The sequence below is a fragment of the Crotalus tigris genome, unplaced genomic scaffold (genome assembly GCF_016545835.1).
Source record: "Crotalus tigris isolate CLP2741 ecotype Arizona unplaced genomic scaffold, ASM1654583v1 scf7180000017541.2806704, whole genome shotgun sequence".
Classification (NCBI taxonomy): domain Eukaryota; kingdom Metazoa; phylum Chordata; class Lepidosauria; order Squamata; family Viperidae; genus Crotalus; species Crotalus tigris.
In genome coordinates, this window is record NW_024096462.1 from 2,584,444 (window position 1) to 2,604,113 (window position 19,670).

The 19,670-nt window shown below is 35.8% G+C and overlaps 1 protein-coding gene across 3 annotated transcripts in view; it reads right to left on the minus strand.

Annotated features, from left to right (window-relative positions):
- Positions 1–255: 255 nt before the first annotated feature.
- The window catches only part of RERG (RAS like estrogen regulated growth inhibitor), a 119,482-nt gene continuing 100,067 nt past the window's right edge, over positions 256–19,670 (minus strand). For all 3 annotated transcript variants that reach the window (XM_039369378.1, XM_039369304.1, XM_039369216.1), the window contains 3 exons: positions 18,947–19,003; positions 5,637–5,710; positions 256–2,863 (listed from right to left, as the gene is read on the minus strand). In XM_039369378.1, the coding sequence (XP_039225312.1) occupies positions 2,456–2,863; positions 5,637–5,710; positions 18,947–19,003 (539 nt within the window). In that variant the 3' untranslated portion in view covers positions 256–2,455. The remainder of the gene's footprint in view (positions 2,864–5,636; positions 5,711–18,946; positions 19,004–19,670) is intronic.

Genomic DNA, 19,670 nt, shown 5'->3' on the forward strand with positions numbered 1-19,670 from the left:
CACTTCATTTCAACCCAGAGCTACAAATATTCTCCTTTATTAGTGTGCATGTGGTCATCGGAACTTTGAATCTGGGTTGTAAGCAGCTTTTGGGGGTTTGGTCTCTAGCCTATTAGCTGTTTCTCCAACTTTCCCAGCCCCCTTTTTTGGGCTACAGCTGCTTTTGACTTGCTCCGTAAGATTAAATGTGGTCTCATCTCCAATTGATTTCCCATGGCTCTCTTAAAAGGTGGAAACATCATTCCAAAGTCCAGCAATTTTTAAAATCACACTTTTATTATAGATTAACATTTTAAAGGAAAAATAAAGTCAGCTATGCCAAATGCCCAAGAACTTTGGTTCTGTTCAAGCCCTCTAGTTTACAAATGTTTTCCTTTAAAGATGCATTGTTCAAAGCTTAAGTAAGTCTCAAAGCCTTCACATTTTTCTGCGAGGAATGCCTAGGTTCCCTTCCCACCAAGCATTCAAGAAACGAATGCTTGCTCATTAGCCCTCATCCCCAAAACCAATAAAAGAAAAATAACATGGAGAATAATCATTACAGCACAAATGAAAGATAACAGGGGTTTCCAAGTCATTTCCTGTTTGGCTGCCTGCCACAATTCATGTGATGCCTAATCAATGAAAGAGAATGGATTGTATTTACTTAGAACTGGTTCAAATGTCACTCATCTGTACTGTCTGAATCCTCAACCCTCCCCCCCAAAAAGCATCTACGACTGTTATTATTTTTTTTTACACTACAGTACCCTTGTGTCACATCATTTAGAAACATAAGAATGAGCAAAAAAGGAAGAGGCAAAAGGAGGAATAGAAATCTTTTGCTGCAGCATACAAGGAGATCTGACTATAAGAAACCCACAAATTATTAAAAGCACTTGCATTTTTCCCTACAACGTTTCAAAATTGCTTTCCAACCAGTTACCTCTTGCAAGCTTATGGCAATCTTGCAAGCTTCACTGGAATGAGGCAGGGGAAAAAAAACAGCCAGAGGGAAACCAATGGACTTTTATGGATAAAGAAAGATTTGAAGAGCCAATGAAAATGCAGTTCTGTGAAACAGATTTTGTACCTTGACTAGAATTCACATAGAATGCAGTTGAATGCACACATTGGATTGTGATCTACTTCAGCAGATGTTAGGCTAGCAATTCTGAGGCAGTGTAGTTTGTGGTTTAACATCAAGCAATCCCAGAAAAGTGGATTAATAAAGCAAATTAAGTTTATACTTGTCCACAGAGACAGTGCAATTTTTTTCCCCAATGTGTTCAAGCAGAACGTTAACCCATCATACTTTCATTTGGATAAGGTAAAATAGGCCCAATGACATCAATGACCCCTTTCAATTTCTAGGAATTAATGAATCCATAGTTAAGTTAACCAAGGATATGTGCCATGTGAACTCGGCCAGGATCTTAGTAGGGAGAATCATAAAGTATACAAAACTGCTGAAAAAATCCAGTTGGTTACATTTTCCTTTTGGAGAAATGTTGCTAGAGAAACCATAATTTCATGTTCATACATATATTTATATTTTAGGATTTTTTTTGAAACATGTTCAGAATGAGGAGACAGACCTATCAAAAGAATATTGCCTTCATTGGGACTTATGTTCAGTTTTTTAACAGTGCTCTAAACAGTGATGGCACTTATATAATTCATACTTCCCCAAATGCATTCTTACAAATATACTATAGTTTGCAACTGAAAAGCACATGTCAAGTATTTATAATATCACTGGGGGGGGGGGAAAATTGCTTGCACAGAAACTGTATAAATGCCATCTAAAATTATATCTATCAAGGAAACTTTCTACAAAAATGTGCCTGAAATTATGCAAAAATTTTCTTTAAAATTGCAAATTAATGCAGGTGTAGAAGGAAATGAATGTAAGGTTTAAAAAAAGGCAAAATTAAGTGAAACTGTAATTTACTGATTCACACAGCCATCATTAACATGTTTTTCCTTGCCTGGATGTTTGAACTAGATGAAGTTGTGTGGCAGCTTTCTTTGGATGTCTCATGACCAGGGATTATGGAGTGAATGGGTAGTGCACTTACCAGAGTTAGTCAGCTATTGCACCCCATAAAGCTTTGATAGTCTACTTTTAGACAATGATAAATGTCTAATGTATTAGACAATGATAAATGTCACCATGTATTAGCCACATGTGAGCATGCAAAACCATCTGTGGTGGGTAAATTCCTGAATCCATTCTGACACATCTTTGACATATCTTTTTTTGAAGATATGAGATGGTGATCAACAAAATTGGAGTAGAGCATGTGTTACCATTCCTGAAACTTTTTTTTTGCATCTCTTAACTTCAAGAATAATGAGGTGATTGTATAATAATAACGCAAAGCTTTGACCATCCTATTGACAAACACAGTTAAGCCTTCTGTTCCCTCTTCCTGCAAAATGTACTTCTTTTGAAAGGAAAAAAGAAGATATCTTAGCTGCTAATTTTGGTAAGCATCTTGTTAATTGCTTGTTTCACATGAGTAGTGGAACTTCGCCTCCGAGTCTTGCCTTGAACCATTTTTCGACGTCGCACTTCCCGGCAAAGCTCATAAAAAGCTTCCATAATGTTGCCTTCTCCTGTACATGCAGAGCATTCATAAAAGGCACAAGCTAGTTCAGTGGCCAGCTTCTCCCCTTCTTCAGTGCTGACCTGCCTGGAGTGGTCCAAGTCTGCTTTGTTCCCCACTAGGATCAAAGTAACGTTCTTGGGTTTTTTGACTTCATCCAACAAGTTCTTTAGGGGAAGGACTTCTTCAAAGCTGCCTCTATCTGTGATGTCATACACCAGCACAAATCCTTCACCCCATCGTACGTGTCCTTCCTTCTGAATAACATCCTCCTATTTAAAAAAAAAAAACAGACAAAGAAAGAAGAAAGTTGTTTGGCAGATCTACAGGAGACAAGATTCATATAGATTTTAGAGACCTCTGCATAGCAGAGTTTCTATGTGATGTTATATTTTGGGGAACTTCTCTAGGATACATAGATACATAGCTGCACAAAGCAACGTTCTCTTGGATACTTTTGGAGAGAAACATTAATAACCCCGTGTTCACATCCAAGAGAATATCACCAGAACTGAAATATCTTTGTTCCCAATTTTAGACCACTGTATTATTCTAACATCTTGGCATTTTTTTTAAAGATAATGGTTCATCCCTTTTTAGCTTTGCATGGCCTGGCTATTATGGTCAGACGAAGTTACACTAATTGATGGTTGTTCTAAGGAATGGAATATGAATCTCATCTATTCAATTGAGAAATAGTTCCACTGAGGATGAAAATAGCTATACACATCTGACTGAAGAATTGTCTTTGAGACTTGAAGATCTGAAAAAAACTAGAATTATTTTTGAATTTAGCATTTGCTTCTCCAGGTACGGTGAACCTGTGTTTTTTTAGAAGCTGCCAAATTGTATGTTAAAATATTTAAATTTTGTAGATGGAGCAGTGGGGTTGTGCAGTGAGCCAGAGCACAAGTTATAGTTGATTGTGTGAGGCAATCTGCACTGTGATTGGTAGCTGTGGGTGTGGAGGGGGAGTTTCCCTTTCCCCCCCCCCCGTCTTTTTTCTTCTGTGTCCCCTGTATGCTCTGTGATTTACCTCTTGATGCTCCTGTTTCTAGTTTGTTGCATATGTTGATGTAAAATATATTTATATAAAACTACACGTACATGTGACATGACTTCATTTGAACACCTGCTGCACAATTCCCTGACATTGTAACTTTCAGCTGCTCTAATTAACAGAGGTCTGCAAAATGTTTTGCTTTATAATATTCTGACTTTGGAATAACTGATTTACAGGATGGTCCATTTCCATTAAATTCAGAACCGTTATTCTGAGGATAGAATGTGACATTCTGGAATTAGAACATTCTGACTGCAAAATATATTGTACATTTTGATTAGCCAGCAGGTCCAGGGGGACAGTAATACTGGTGATTGTAGTTTGGCATTCTCTAGAGGGCTACAGGTTCCATATCTTTTAGTTTTGCATATAAACAGATTTTTTAAAAAACACATCTAAGTTTAATTACTTCAGCTACAATGATATAAGCCACTGGAAGTTAAGATTCAAAAAACTGAATGCAACATTAAAAAAAATCTATTTGTGGAAAAAGAATGTGCAGCAAATGTCATACCATTTAAAAAATAAATACCTTGATAAATATTTCAATCACATTATTGGCATAAGCATGTGACATTTCAGGAAATTTAGTGTGACCTTCATTGAATTTTGCATTTATATATAGATCAGGAGTTCCATTTTCACTCTGGCATTCAGCTGTTTGTAAGACAGATCTCTGGCATCTGGCCTGTCTTTGCAAAGTTATTATCCACTCAGAACTTTCGTACATTTAATTATGTGCATGAAATGTGAAATGATGTGAAAATTAAACAATTTTTCAAATATTACTCTTCATCATCATAAACACGTGGATGGAAAAACACTACAGGGGCTGCTGGCTTTTTCTTTCTTGCTCTTCTGTTAGTGGTAAATGATAAAATATCAGTATCTCTTTGTTCCAGTTGGGAAATTCTACAAACGTTTGCCAATTCCTTCTTTTCCATAATTTTCCTAGGGAGTGGAGAGCTGTGCCACTAAGTCCCGATGACAGAGATAGGATTTCTTTATTTATCTGATTAATGTCAGTGGAGAATTACATTTCTATAATGGATGAAATTTCCTTAGAAACGACTTTATCTTCCTGAACTTTTCCATGCATGTCAGAATATTTCCTCCAATTGCTTCTGAGCAAAATTATTGGGGGGGGGGAATGAAGGAAAAAGAGAAAAAGGAAGGGAGGGAGGGGGAAAGAAGGAAGGAAATGTCATTAGATAAATCTGGGAAGGGAGGGAGGAAGGAAGGAAGGAAGGAAGGAAGGAAGGAAGGAAGGAAGGAAGGAAGGAAGGAAGGAAGGAAGGAAGAAAGAAAGGAAGGCTCCATCCCCAGCTTTCTTTATCATTTTTTTTCTCTGAACCAATTGTAATTTATATTTTTTTTTAAATGTGATTTCTGAAACGAGAACAATACCAGTTCAAGAATAGTATTAGCATTATATGCAAGTTGAAAAATATTATTTTGATTGGAAGACTAAAGTCTAAAGAATAAGGTTCAATGCTTAGATCTACTCTGTATAGACCAGGGATGCAGTTTTAGCTTTGTTTTGTATTCCTGCTTTTTAAAATCCCTTCCTCATTTTACTTATTCATATAGGACCTCCCATCCTATATATAAATCATATATAAATCAGTCCCTCTGGACTTGGTGGGGCTTACTCTCAACTGCAGCGAGTCAGGGTGGAATCTTTAGATTCTATGGAGTGAAACATCCCATAATAATGTTTCCTAAAACTGTCCTAGCCCACATTTTTCTACAATAGTTGAGATTTCTGCTATTGTAAGAAACACTAAAACTACCAGGACTATGAAGCTTCCCTTTCGTACTCTCTCACAGTTGGCCTACTATTTTTTGATTATTCTCCTTTGTCCCTTTAATAATATTTCATTTATAATATTCCACCCATAAATACTTGACAACTTTCCTCTAGTGCTAATTATAGTTTTCTGACATTGGCATTTTGCTACAGGGATCAGCAGTGTTCTTACCTGCCCAGCTGTATCTAGTATTTCCATGGAAACAACTTCATCATCAATGGTGGCTTGATGACGATAAGTGGACTCTTAAAAAAGGAATGAGAAATATTACATTAAAAGAAAACAATCAGAAAGTGCATTTCTTTGTTCCCTGCTCATTAGACCTTTCCACTACTTTGTGTTCTAAGAAGTGTGTTATTATTTCAATCCATTTAGTCTGTTATGTTAGCAGGGGAGCAAACAAAAAAAAAGTTGTTGAAAATCAGTTGTTTTGCTATTCAGTTTCAACAGTGTGATCTGGAATTGTTCTGGACACCAAAAATGGAAGCAAAGAGTGAGCGGCCTGTTGGCTTCAGGTTGCTGACTTGGGAATACAGTTAAGCCTAAGACATTGGTGTATAGTAGAGATGGCAACAATTTAACCCAATTGGTATTTCTTCTTTACAGAAAAACTGATTGTGAAAAATATACAAAGAAGGAAAAGTTCATTAGAACACCTACCTCTCAAGAAATGTGAACAAATATATAAAAACACACACAAATATTGCTATGAGGCTTTGATTTTTTTATTGGGTCCATCCAGGCAACTAAACCCAACTTTGAGGTGATTCAATCAGAATCTTGGCTACGATAACAAGTGACAACTTGTCCTTAGCTTCATGGAACATTTCTTTTTTACACTGACAATGTTTATATTTTTGCCCTTTGAGTCAGTGTTGACTCTCGGGAACTGCTTAGATTAGTCTCTGCAATTTTTTTGGCAAGATTTTCAGAAGTGGCTTACCACTGCCTTCTTCCCAGGGCTGAGAGAGAGGACTGGCCCAAGGTCACCCAACAGAAGAGAATCTGTGTAGCTCAGGGTTGAACTGTGGAGTCCTTGGTGTTCTTTGAGGTTGGTTGTTCTGGGACAAGGTAACATCTTCAATGTCAAAAGGGAACGGAGTTTGCTCTCCCAGACTCCCCGCCCCCCAGATGGCTTTGTAACTCATGATGTCCCAATTTATAGCTTGGTGCTATATAAATGGATTCTCCCCCAGAATCTATGCAAGTTCAAATCCACAATCATCCATGAAACTCATCACCAAATGACTTTAGGCTTTGTTGCTATCTCTCAATCTGTCAGTCCAGGAGGTTTTAGAACAGGGTTTCCCAGTGTGTGGTCCACACACCTTTGGTGTTTCCTAAAGGCATTACACATGATTTCTGGTGCAGATGCCAAAATGTAAAGTTAAATGAAAATGGCCCCAAACTGAGATGATCAATTCATCTTACACAATTTCCCATGGAATTTCAGTGGGGAAAACCGTGCAATTCGGCAGCCTTGCAACATTTTAACTAAGTATTTTTAAAATTCATTTTTATTTAATTTGGGGATCTTGTAATAGTCAATAGCTGGGGGTGTTTCATGTACCAAAGCTTTTGTAATGCTACAGAGTTGTGCACAAAGAGGAAAAAAATGGGGACTGTTATTTTAGAGTAAATGGAAAGAAAAAAAATGCATTTCAATTTGTGTCCCTGTAAAAATGGAAAGGATATAATTGTAATTTATTATACATTAGGAGAAGGTAATGCAATACATGTGACTTTTTCCCTGGCATTAGTTTGGACCTTCTGCCACTGTCATTATTCAAATGACGGACTTGCATTTGATTATGTTTTGGTTTTGTTCCCTGACTGGCTTAAGAGCCAACATTCTGGAATATGTTAAAGCATACACTTCAAATATTTAGATCCATGTTTGAGATATTTGTTTGGTGTTCATTTAAAAGCAGCAACAACACTGCAGGATGGAGAATGCTGCATCATATAGCATCACACCTTTCTCTTCTTTCCCACTGACCCTGTTAATTTACTCTAAATTGCCAGTTACACCGCATTATCATAAAACAAAAGCAAGAGAAAAAAAATTAAAAGGAGACTGGGGAAAAAGAACAGAAAGAAATATCCCCCGGGCTGCTGTGAATTATCTGATTAATGAATTTGATGCAGAATAAATAACTTTCTTAAATAACAGTGGAGTCTTCTGTGTCTCCCTTCCAAGTTATTCTGTGCTAATAGGAAAAACACCTAGAGCTGGTGTAGGTTGTGAAGTAACAACTGGATGGGCAGTGAGATGCAATATCATGAAAAATAAAGCAAAACCTGTGGTATAGGGGTGTCCTTAAATTTGATTTTAAAAAAACCTGGCAGCCATGGCTGTACCATCTAAACTCCAGCTATATGACCTACATAAGAGAAGGTGGAGCTTCAATTGTACTGTCTTATCTGCTTTCTTGACCTCTTGACCAGATCCTACACACATTTCTATCTATGTATTCTCCCACAAATTCAGAGGCCCTCTCCAGTGAAATTCCTTTTCATGGCTTCAGAAGCCATCTGTAATCAACATTGGGTAACTTGGCTGAAATGAACTTTTGGTGTTTTCTAAGGATTTTTAATCCTTCAAACACAGTAGTGCTAAGGCCAGAGCTGAAGATGGATGCAGAAAATGTTATTTTTCACTTCAATAAGCAGATTTTTGTCTGTCATGGCTGAATGGGAATGCTTGATATGTGGTGTAATGACATACTGTATAGGAATGACTTTGGGAGACAGAAGGAAGATCCATAAGTGGCTGGCTAGGGCATTCTGGGAGTTGAAGTCAGCAAGTCTTAAAGTTGCAAAGTTTGGAGACCTCTGGACTAGACCAAGGTCAGACATGTGGCAGCTGAGTCTGCAGAAGGGATGGGGGGCAATGCGGAAAACATCTCAGGAGAGACTCTCCCTAGTTGCTTGGACTGTAAAAGAAATGGGGGAGAGATGTATTTTCAGACTTGCAAGATTCTCTTAATGTAACCTTACATTAAAGGTAAGAACTAGTACTCCTGAGTGAGCTTCTTGTCTGGACTACCCCACAAGACTGACATTGAGCAAGAAGTGTTGAAATCTAGGAAACCAAAGAAGAGATGGATATATAGATTTTAGGGGTCAGAACTTAAAACGTCTTGGCAAATGCTTCCATTTTTACTAAGGAAAACAGAATACACAAAATTTAAAAAATGAGAGAAAAACGGACAACAGTTTTGTATCTATTTTTTTTTTCTTTTTAAAAATGACACTCATTTGCTCCTTTCAGATTCTGTTGGCCTGATTGAAAACATCAACAATTATGGAGAAAATGGGTTTCTGAAAGCTACATACATGACAACTTTTACTTTTTTATGTGATTGCAAAAGATCAACTACATTTTTAGGCTGCATCAGCAGAAGTATCATTTCTAAATCAAAGGAAGTCATAGTTTCACTTTCTCTGCATGGATCAGATCTTACTTCAAGGATTGCGTCCAGTTTTGGGTACCTTTTTTTAAGAAGGATTTGAACAAATGAGAAGATAGCAAATGTCAGCTTGTCCACCAAGTTGAGCAGCTCAAGCTACACAGCAGAGACTGTTCTACAGAGGTCACAACCATCTCATCCCTTACTTAGAATTCAGCTTCACAACTAGGTTTCACATTCTGGTATCGGTGTAGCAATGCCTTTAAAAGCCAGAATCTCCTGGATAACTTGCCACTCCACATTTTGTGATACTTGTAGTTATAAAAGTCAAAGGCACATTTCAAGCTGGCATTTAAGAAAACAACACGCACACACATACACTGTATATATCATTGCCAAAAAAAAAAAAGCTCTTGTTTGCTTAAACATTGCCTTATTTCTAGTGACTTTGGCAGCCATTCACAAATCAGTTAAATTATAATTAGTTTGTGGTGCCATATGCTTGGAGTCTAAAAGAATTGCCAGGAAAAAAGTATGAGACAAATTGCGACTGTAATTGATTACTCTAAGCCACTATTAATTTTCAAGCAGAACACAATTTCAAGGGCCAGTTTATTTCGCCTTTAGAGCAGCTTGGAGAATCTGAATCATCAAGAAGAGGGGGATATAAGTATTTTTTTTTAAAAAAAATCTAGCTTGTTCTCTGCCCCTTTGGGCTGAATTTATTCTGCATCACATTCCAAACTCGACTATAATTGTCTTGTTGAGGTTTACATCAGTTCAAAGTTCCATTGGGTAGTGTATCAGCAGGGAAGAATGCTTTAATAGCACGTGGCTTGGCTATCTACAGAAAATTTCATTACAGTGTCAACTTATGGCATTGTTAGTAGGATGACTTTTAGAATGGATGTTGCACTCTACTCTTAAAAAACGGAGCAAAATCATATGCCAAGCCAACTTTGGGTCAAAGAAATTTCAGTTCTTCCACATTTATACTATATATGTGCGGTGGGCCAGTTGCACCCATTTCTGGTTCATGAGGCCCTATTCACAGTTACTCATGCCTTGATGATCTCAAGAGTAGACTACTGGGACACACTTTATATGTGGCTGCTCTTGAAGAGCATCTAGAACAGTGTTTCTCAACCTTGACAATTTTAAGGCATGTGGACTTCAACTCCCAGAATTCCACAGCCAGCAATGCTGGCTGTGGAATTCTGGGAGCTGAAGTCCACATGCCTTAAAATTGTCAAGGTTGAGAAACACTGTTCTAGAACCTTTGACTCTAAGGCAAAATGCAGCAGTACTGGTAGTTATGAGTATTTCTAGAACAATACATGTTACATTTCTGCAAGCTGCATTGGTTGCCGGCTTGCTTTTTGATTCTTTAAGATCCTGTTTTTGACATAGCATGGGGGCAGGTTATTTCAGGGACCACCTCTTCCCAATTACTTCTACCCATCCCATCAGATCTAGCAGGAGGAGAATATTAGGGATCACTTCTGCTAAAGAATTTTATCTGATAGGACTGAAGAGGCAAGCTTCAGGTTATTTTGGAACAGGTTAGATTGGCCCCAACCCAATTGGCCTTCAGGAAATCCTTAAAACATGGTTTTTCAAACAGGCCTGAGGATCCCATAGAAATTTGAAGCCCATGAGATGGTTCCATTGAACATAGAATGCTAATTCATTCTCCATAGTCTTATTTGTTTTTGTGTTTGTTTTCAATTGTTGTTTTAGCTTTGTTTTTAACTGTTTCATTGTATGCTGCTGAGAGACAGCTTGTGAAATAGGCAACTACATAATTTTAATCACATAAATAAATAAAGTATGAATCAGGCCTATGTTCACATACTGGCTGCCTCATTTACACCGTGCTTCTGCTAGCTACGAGAAAGATGAGTTGCATCTAAAAGGGGTCCTTGATTTACATTTTTACTTTGGAATTTGATGACCGGCAATGAAGTTTGCAACAATGACACATAAAGGTATTCCACTGGAGACATTTCAAAGGATTTTTGAAGGAGAAAGAAGCTCACAGCTACAAGAACAGTAACTATATTTGCTTATACAAGGGCAATTCAGAAATAAACCTCCGTTTGGTTATCAATCACAGACACTCACAGATACAGAATTTTTATTATACACATTAAAAAACTACAACATTACATTACTTTTCGACATAATCGCCATTCAAATTGAGGCACTTGTCATAACGTCTTACAAGGTTTGAAATTCCTTCGTAGTAGTTGCTCGGCGCCAAATCTGGGCTATGTGGGGTGGTGATCAAAAACTGCTTGAAAAATTCTCGGGTGCGTCTAGCGGTGTGCAGGCAAGCACTATTGTGAATCAATACCACACCAGAAATGGTGCCATAGAAAATCCCGCCAAATGTGAAGATGCCAAAGGTGTACTGCTAGTGAAGTTCATAGAGTGTGGTTTGACCATCAATTCAGAAGTCTACTGTGAAACATTATGAAAATTCAGACGAACCATCCGTAACAAGCGTTGGGGCACGCTGACTTCCGATGTGGTGTTTGTTCACGATAATGCTCGCCTGCACACTGCTAGAAACACCCAAGAACTTTTTTTTTTGTATTTTTTTATTTATTATTATTTTTTTTTATTGAAGATTTTTTAAATTTTACAAAAACAAATCCCCTTCCCATACCCTACCCCACCCCCTCTCCCCCAACCTCCCAAACCCTCCCCTAGACTTCCCAGAGCTGAGTACAGGCTTAATTGAAAAAAAACTTATAACACTTTTGAAACCTAAACAAATTTAAATACAATGATCATTATATATAAACTCCCTCCAAAAAAAAAAAGAAAACACAAATTAAAACATTACTTTCTTTGAATATCTATACCTATAATATAAAATCTAATTTCTCCCTCTTTCTTTTATCCTAAAACAAAAAAAATAAACATATACATATAAACCTTTGCTGTATCATTAAAACTAAATACTCTTAAAAAAACTTAAAATAAACACATATTTCCTTCAATCTTCATATTCTTCTCTCCTATCCAAGAAAAAAAGAAAAAAGAAAAAAAAAGGAAACTTAAAAAACATATAAGTCCTAAACAAATCTAGAACTTTTGAAGCAGTTCCATTGGGATGTTTTTGATCACACACCCCCATAGCCCAGATTTGGCGCTGAGCGACTATTACTAAGGAATTTCAAATCTTGTAAGACGTTATGACAAGTGCCTCAATTTGAATGGCGATTATGTCGAAAAGTAATGTAATGTTGTAGTTTTCTAATGTGTATAATAAAAATTCTGTATCTGTGAGTGTCTCTCATTGATAACCAAATGGAGGTTTATTTCCAAATTGCCCTCATATGAATACACTATTTAAAAGAGATCTTAAAGAAAAAATGCAAGAGGCAAAGGAGAATAATTTGAATACTAGAAAATAAAATAGGATTTGTGAGTTATAACACAGAGATGAAAACTAAAGTGGGAATATAAATGATAAGCCAAGAGATGAAAAATGACCTGGGTAATGATCCATTACTGAATTTACAAAAGAGAGCTGTTAAAGCGAGGAAGAAATTCCCAAGAAAATTTGGATGGAGATCAGATTTTATGACAGCATCTTAATGAAGCAAAGATTAAGAATGATGGGAGCAAAAGAAATGAGCATGAAACTGACCTGCCTGATTAGGGTAGAAACAAGAAATTCATTTATAATATTCTAAGAACCTTTTATGGACTTTTTGCTAATCCTGGACAGAAACATTAACAATTTGGGGAATGGTTGATGGATAAGGCTTGAGATATGGGAAGAAGCAATTTATGTAATGTCATATCAAAGGGGATAGACCAATACTAAATTTGCTTGCGCTTTTTTTTTTTATAAAGAACATCAGAAGTGACTTCTTTCAATAGTTTTTCTTTTTTTCTTTTCTGTCTGCACTTTTTCCTTTCCTTTTTTTCTATTCTTTTGTTTCTCTTGGATTTTGGATGGTTTAATTTTTTTTAATATTATTAAAACTTTTAATAAAAAGTATTTTTTAAAAAAGATGCAATCAACACTTTCCCCACCCAAAAAAAATAAAGATTTCAGGGAGCATTTCATCCCCCCCCCCTGTCCAAAGCAGTTATTTTGCACCAAGCATATTTTCTATAGTACTCTAACTTTTAAATAATATTGAAGAGATTACATTATGCTCAATAATGGTAGTGACAATTGTGCTTTTTAAAATGGCTTCAAAGAGGCAGCAGCCTTCCTCAGTACCCAAGGTTATTTCTTCTCCTATAACTTCCACTGCACAGCTACAACAACAATCTAAACATGCACCACCGGCTCAGCCACCACCCTCCCCTCCTCTACCTGGACTTTCAGTGCAAGAGGTTAGAGGCATAATGGGAGAGATTGTAGTTCAAATGAGAGAGGAAATGACTCAATTTGTTTCACAGATTAAATCAGAAATTAAATCTGATCTCAAAGAAGAGATAACGGGGATAAAGTCTAAATTGCAAGAAAATAATAATGAATTACGACAAGATATACTGGCAGCTGTTTCAGGTTTGGCTACTGTGGTGGTTAAGCTCGATGCAAGGCTTGAGGAAGTGGAAGACAAAGTTGACTCTTTAGATGACAAAATTCAAGACGTGGAAAGGAAGGTGGATTCCTCACAAGAAGATATTTTGATGTTTCAATACAGACAATGGAGTATGCTCTGAGGATTAGAGGCCTCAAGGAAGATATGAATCAAGATTTGATGGAGGTGGTTCTTAGTGATCTGGCGCTGGCTTTGGATATGGATAAAGGAGAATTACAGAGAGAAGTAGAAAAAATTTATAGACTCAACTCCTGGATTGCTAAGCAGAAGAATTTGCCCAGAGATGTGGTGATTTACTTTACAAAGAAGTCCCTGCGGAATGAGATTATACAAGCTTTTTACAACAAAAGATTTCAGATTGCCGCCCAAGATGTCATCATTCTAAAGGAAATCCCATCTAAAATCTTAAGAAGTAGGAAAGACTTTGCTTTTTTAACCAATGAGCTTAAAGCTAGATCGATGCCATTCAGATGGGAAATTCCGATGGGTATCGTTTTGAGCCATGCTGGGACACGTTACAGATTGAACACAGTTGATAAAGCTAGAGATTTCTATACTTCGGTCCTGAGTGCAGGCTCAACTTCATCTGGTCGGAAATCTTTGAGTGCTAAGGAACCTGAGCAGCAATCTGAGGCACTAGATTTGGTTTCCGCAGGGATGATAGAAGTGGCAAAGCAACGCCAAACGGAGGCTAAAGAGCAGAGGATGACTCGTGCAGCTTATAAGCGTAAAGAGAAAGAGCAACGTAAAAAAGAGCCCAAAGAGAATTCTCCTGGAAGTGCATCACCGCCGGTGGGAGGAGCAAGACCCAAGAGTTATGCAACACACGCAGCTCTGTCAGAGTTTGATGGTGTCTTCTCCAGGCTGCGTGCCAAGGGAGATGGCAAAGTTTTTGACCTGGAATGTTAATGGATTGAATTCTCCTCAGAAACGGAAAAAAATCTTTTATTATTTGAAACAACATACTAATGATGTTATTTGTTTACAGGAAACTCATATTCTACTTAAAGATCAGAAATATTTAGTTAATGCTCGTTTGGGATCTCATTTTATATCTCCTGCACCTGGGAAGAAAGGGGGAGTTGTTATATATGTCAAACAAAACCTGCCAGCTTGTCTGGTAGAATCAGATCCCCAGGGGAGATATGTGATGATTGAACTTGGTATTTATGGTAAGAAAGTACTTATAGTTGGACTTTATGCTCCAAATCAACAACAGGAACAATTTTATAAACAGTTACACCAAAAAATAACTTTGCTTGATTATAGATCAGTGGTATTAATGGGTGATTGGAATGGTGTCTTAGATACACAAAGGGATAAGAAAGGTTCCTCTCCTTTTCTTAAACAAGCAAGGCTACCTAAAGCCTTTTTTGATATGAAAGAAGACTGGGAATTAAGGGACTATTGGCGGGAACGTAATCAAGAGGAGAGAGACTTTACTTTTTTTACTGACAGACACCAATCTTTTTCAAGAATTGACTTTTTCTTGATTACCACGGATTTGTATAATAAAGTAAAGAATGTAAAGATTTTTCCTAGATCACTGACGGATCATAGTCCAGTTTGGATGGAGTTGATTCAAGAGAAAGAGGAAAGAAGATCCTGGAGAGTTAATGAAAATTTGTTTAGACAAGAGAAGAATGTTCAAAAACTAAAGGAGTGTTTAAAGGACTATTTTGCTTTGAATATGTACAAGGGGACTTCAATGTCAATGGTATGGGATGCAGGTAAAGCATTTATGCGCGGTGTTTTGATAAAAATGAATAATTTTTATAAGCGAAATCAGATTCAGAAACGTAGAGAACTTGAAGATGAAATTAAATTAAAAGAAAGGGCTTTGATTCTAAATCCTTCTGATGAAAGTACTAAAGAATCTGTAAAGTTATTAAGGTCACAATTTAATATGTTGATAGCAGATCAAGCTGCAACCAATTTATTATTTATGAAACAAAATACATTTTGTAATGCTAATAAGCCGGGGAGATGGTTGGCTTATCAATTAAGAAAGAAACAGAGACTGAGAATAATAGAGAAAATAAATTATAAGGGTAAACTAGTTTCTCAGAAGGAATTAATTAAAAAATCTTTTTTGGATTATTATCAAAACCTATACAAATCTACTAATGTACAACTGTTAGATATAAATAAATATTTAGCTGAGGCAAGTTTTCCTAAACTGACTGAGGATCAGAAATATGAAATTAATGGTTTAATTACTAAGGAGGAAATCGCCTCAGCAATTCAACAATTGAAATTAGGGAAAGCACCGGGTACGGATGGGTTAACAGCTGTTTATTATAAAGCCTTAATGGAGGAGATGATTCAACCATTAAATGATCTTTTTAATGGTATCTTACAGGGTTTAGAGATTCCTCCTTCATGGCGTAGTGCTTTTATATCATTGATTCCAAAGGAGGATCAAGATCTTACTTTACCAAAAAATTATAGGCCTATATCTCTTTTAAACGTGGATTATAAGATATTTGTAAAAATTTTGGTAAATAGGCTTATGAGGGTGGTGCATCATCTTGTGCATAAAGATCAATCAGGGTTTATAACAGGAAGGTATATGAAAAACAATGTTAGACAAATTATTAATTTATTAGAATACTTAGATAAGAACAACCAAGTTCCTGCAGGGCTCATATTTTTAGATGCTGAAAAAGCATTTGACCAACTGAATTGGCATTTTATGCTAAGAGTAATGGAAGAAATGAATTTTGGTGAAAACATATTACAAGCCCTTAAGGTAATATATCTAAAACAAACAGCACAACTTATTGTTAATGGAGGTTTGTCGGAGGTTTTCACAATAGAGAAAGGTACTAGACAGGGGTGTCCTTTATCGCCATTGTTGTTTGTTTTAACATTGGAAATATTATTGATTAAAATTCGAGAGTCTCAGGAAATTAAAGGAATATATGTTAATAAAAAAGAATATAAGTTGAGAGCTTTTGCGGATGACTTGGTTGTTACTTTGTCGCAACCTGATTATTCTGTAGTAAACTTATTACAGTTGATTCACCATTATGGTTTGGTCTCGGGTTTTAAGATTAATGTAAATAAGACTAAAATTTTACCTAAAAATTTGTCGAGTCAGGAGAAGCAGATTTTGGTTAACTCGACGGGTTTTGAGATTGTTAATAAGGTAAAATATTTGGGGGTGATGCTGTCTGTTTCTAATGCAAAACTATTTAAAAATAATTATGAAAGGTTGTGGGTCGGGGTACAGAAAGACTTGAAGAATTGGGAAAAGCTGCAATTATCCCTCATGGGAAGAATTGCAGTGATAAAAATGAATATTTTACCCAAGTTTCTTTTTTTGTTTCAAATGTTACCAATTTTGAAAAATGAGATTAATTTAAATGAGTGGCAGAAGGGTCTCAATAAATTTATTTGGGCAGGGAAAAACCAAGGGTTAAGTTCAAAATTATGCAAGACTTCCGTGAGAGGGGTGGACTCAAGGTACCAAATTTGAAATTATATTATGATGCGGTGGTTTTAACATTAATTAGTGACTGGGTAAATTTGACAAATTCTGAGATACTTTATCTAGAGGGATGGGATTTACTTTATGGGTGGCATGCCTATTTAATATTTAATAAAAAAATAGATTGGGCTTTTAAATCTCATATTTTAAGAATTTCTTTACTTAGGATTTGGAGAAAATATTATAAAAGTGATTTTAAAGTACCATTATGGGCTATACCTTGGCATGCGATAGAAGGAATAAAAAGAGGGGTTAAAATGGATATGGTGACTTACAGACAGTTACTTAAATGGGATGGACAAAACTGGCAATTAAAATCACGGGAAGAATTAGCACAAGAAAATTTTACTTATTCTTGGTTCCAATATAGGCAACTACTAGATAGATGGAAGATGGATTGTAAGGTGGGTTTTCTTAGAGAAGATGAAAATCTTATTAAGCAACTGAAGGATCAAAGACAAACCCACATTAAGAGAATTTATGGGGTTTTAGTTGAATTGGACTCAGAAACGGAACTAATTAAAGATTGTATGATTAGATGGGCGCAGAACTTTGGTGAGCCAGTTTCATTGGACACCTGGGAAACTATTTGGGTGAGAAATGTCAAATTTACTCAAGCACAGAATCTAAGGGAGAATTTTTATAAAATGTTTTATAGATGGCACCTTGATCCACAAAAAATGTCTTACATGTACCCTGACGTGCAACCTAAATGTTGGAGATGTGGTTATAAGGAGGCTTCCTATTATCATATTTGGTGGTCATGTAGAGAGATAAAAGCATTTTGGATCAAAATATGGTGGAATATCCAGAGAATTTTTAGAAGGAGGGTAAAATTTACTCCGCAATTATTTTTGTTAGGTATTGTTACAGATTGTGATACAAAGGAGGTTGTATTGATGTTAAACTTGATTACAGCCGCGAGGCTGTTAGTTGGACAATATTGGAAGAAGGAATCTTTGCCTACATTGCAGGAATGGTTTTTTAAAGTAGCTTATCTGGCAGAAATGGCAAAGATTTCGGCTTTCTTAAAGCAACAAACGCAAGAGAAGTTTTTTGCTATCTGGGACAAATGGATAAAATTTATACAATTTAGATTGGGTATACAAAAATATTATATAGCTTTTTCATAAGTTTTATTTTTATATATATTATAGATATCTTTTTTATATATATAAATATAAAGTTTTTAATTTAATTTTTATTTTTTTTTTTTATTTTTTTTATTATTTCTTAAGCCTATATTCTGCTCTGGGAAGCTCAGGGGGGGGGAAGGGAGGGTTTTTGGGAGGGGTGTGGGGTGGGGGGTTTTTTTTTATATGTATTGTTTAATTTTTTTTTTCTTTTGTATATGTTGTTTTTTGTTCTGTATTGTTTTTGGTTTTTTTGTAAAATTTATAAAACTTTTAATAAAAAAAAAAAAAAAAAAAAAAAAAAAATAATGGTAATCATGCAGTCCAAAAACTAGGCTTAAAATATTTAAAATCTGGGAATTTTAGGATTGTTGTCCATTCAAACGTATGCTTTACTAACCTTTTCTTAAATCCCATGCCAATGTCTTTTCATTGAAATTGCTTGGTTATTTTGTTTGTTATTTTAACCATATAATTATGGATATTGAAGCCTGCTCGCATTGAACTTAGTTTTTGCAACCTGATTAGCAAAATGAAAACACGGTCTGAAATGTCAGAATAAAAAACAGGGTATTGGTTCATATTATTGTTTGTTCAGTTTGTTGGTAGCTCTCTAGGATTTTTGGGAAGTATCTTTTCCACAATTACTAGTGGTTTCTTGGATGGAAAAATACTGGAAATTGAACATGCAAAAGTCATATTTCAAGGCTATTCTAATGAAGTAGCATACATGTCTGTAATGGTATATTTTTATTTATTTAAGAAAATCTATATGGCCATCCAACTCAACTCTCAGTGACTCTGGGTGGCTTACAAAGATAGCAATAACAGTGTAATTATAAGACACAATAGAAAAAAAAGCACTCACCAAGAGTGGGGTCATACTCCCATATGAATCGTTTGGTCAGAAAACGTACAACGAGAGCTATAGGAAAGAAAAATATGATCTGGTGAGTTTATGACACATAATAGCCCACATGGTTTAAAGGAGTACAGTTAAAATAAATTCTCTTATTTCTCAAATCTGATAGCCACTTAATATATTGAAGTGGAACACATGGATGATTCAGGCTGTTAAAGTTCAAAAGACTAAGGAAAATTTATGTTAATGGACAGGTCTTTATGTTATGAACAGAGGGCAGATTTTTTTAAAAACACAATTTGTAAATCTACCCTTTAATGAACCAAAGAAGATAGAATAGACTGCCATAAACACTCAAATTTGTACTTTTAGAATTTGTTTTGAATGATTTCCATGCTAAACTAAGCATATGACAAATATGCTTTGGATCTGCTATCACATACGCTGCAGTTTCAGTGACGTTTTGCAAAAAATTCAAACTATGAGCATGTTCTGGATTACAGATTCGACAGCTGATCTCTTTGAATTTTACAAACAACATTTTAAATCAACAGAAACCATAATTGGTTCTGTAAAATGTAATTTAGAGAGAATATAAATTAAATTAAAAGAATAAAAATTCAAAACCATGTAAGGAAATTCATAGCAGTTAATTGGGTTATTTTTTTCTCCCATAACACAGTCTCACAGTTTATTTCGTTGGTAGACATATCCCAGATTTCTCAGGACA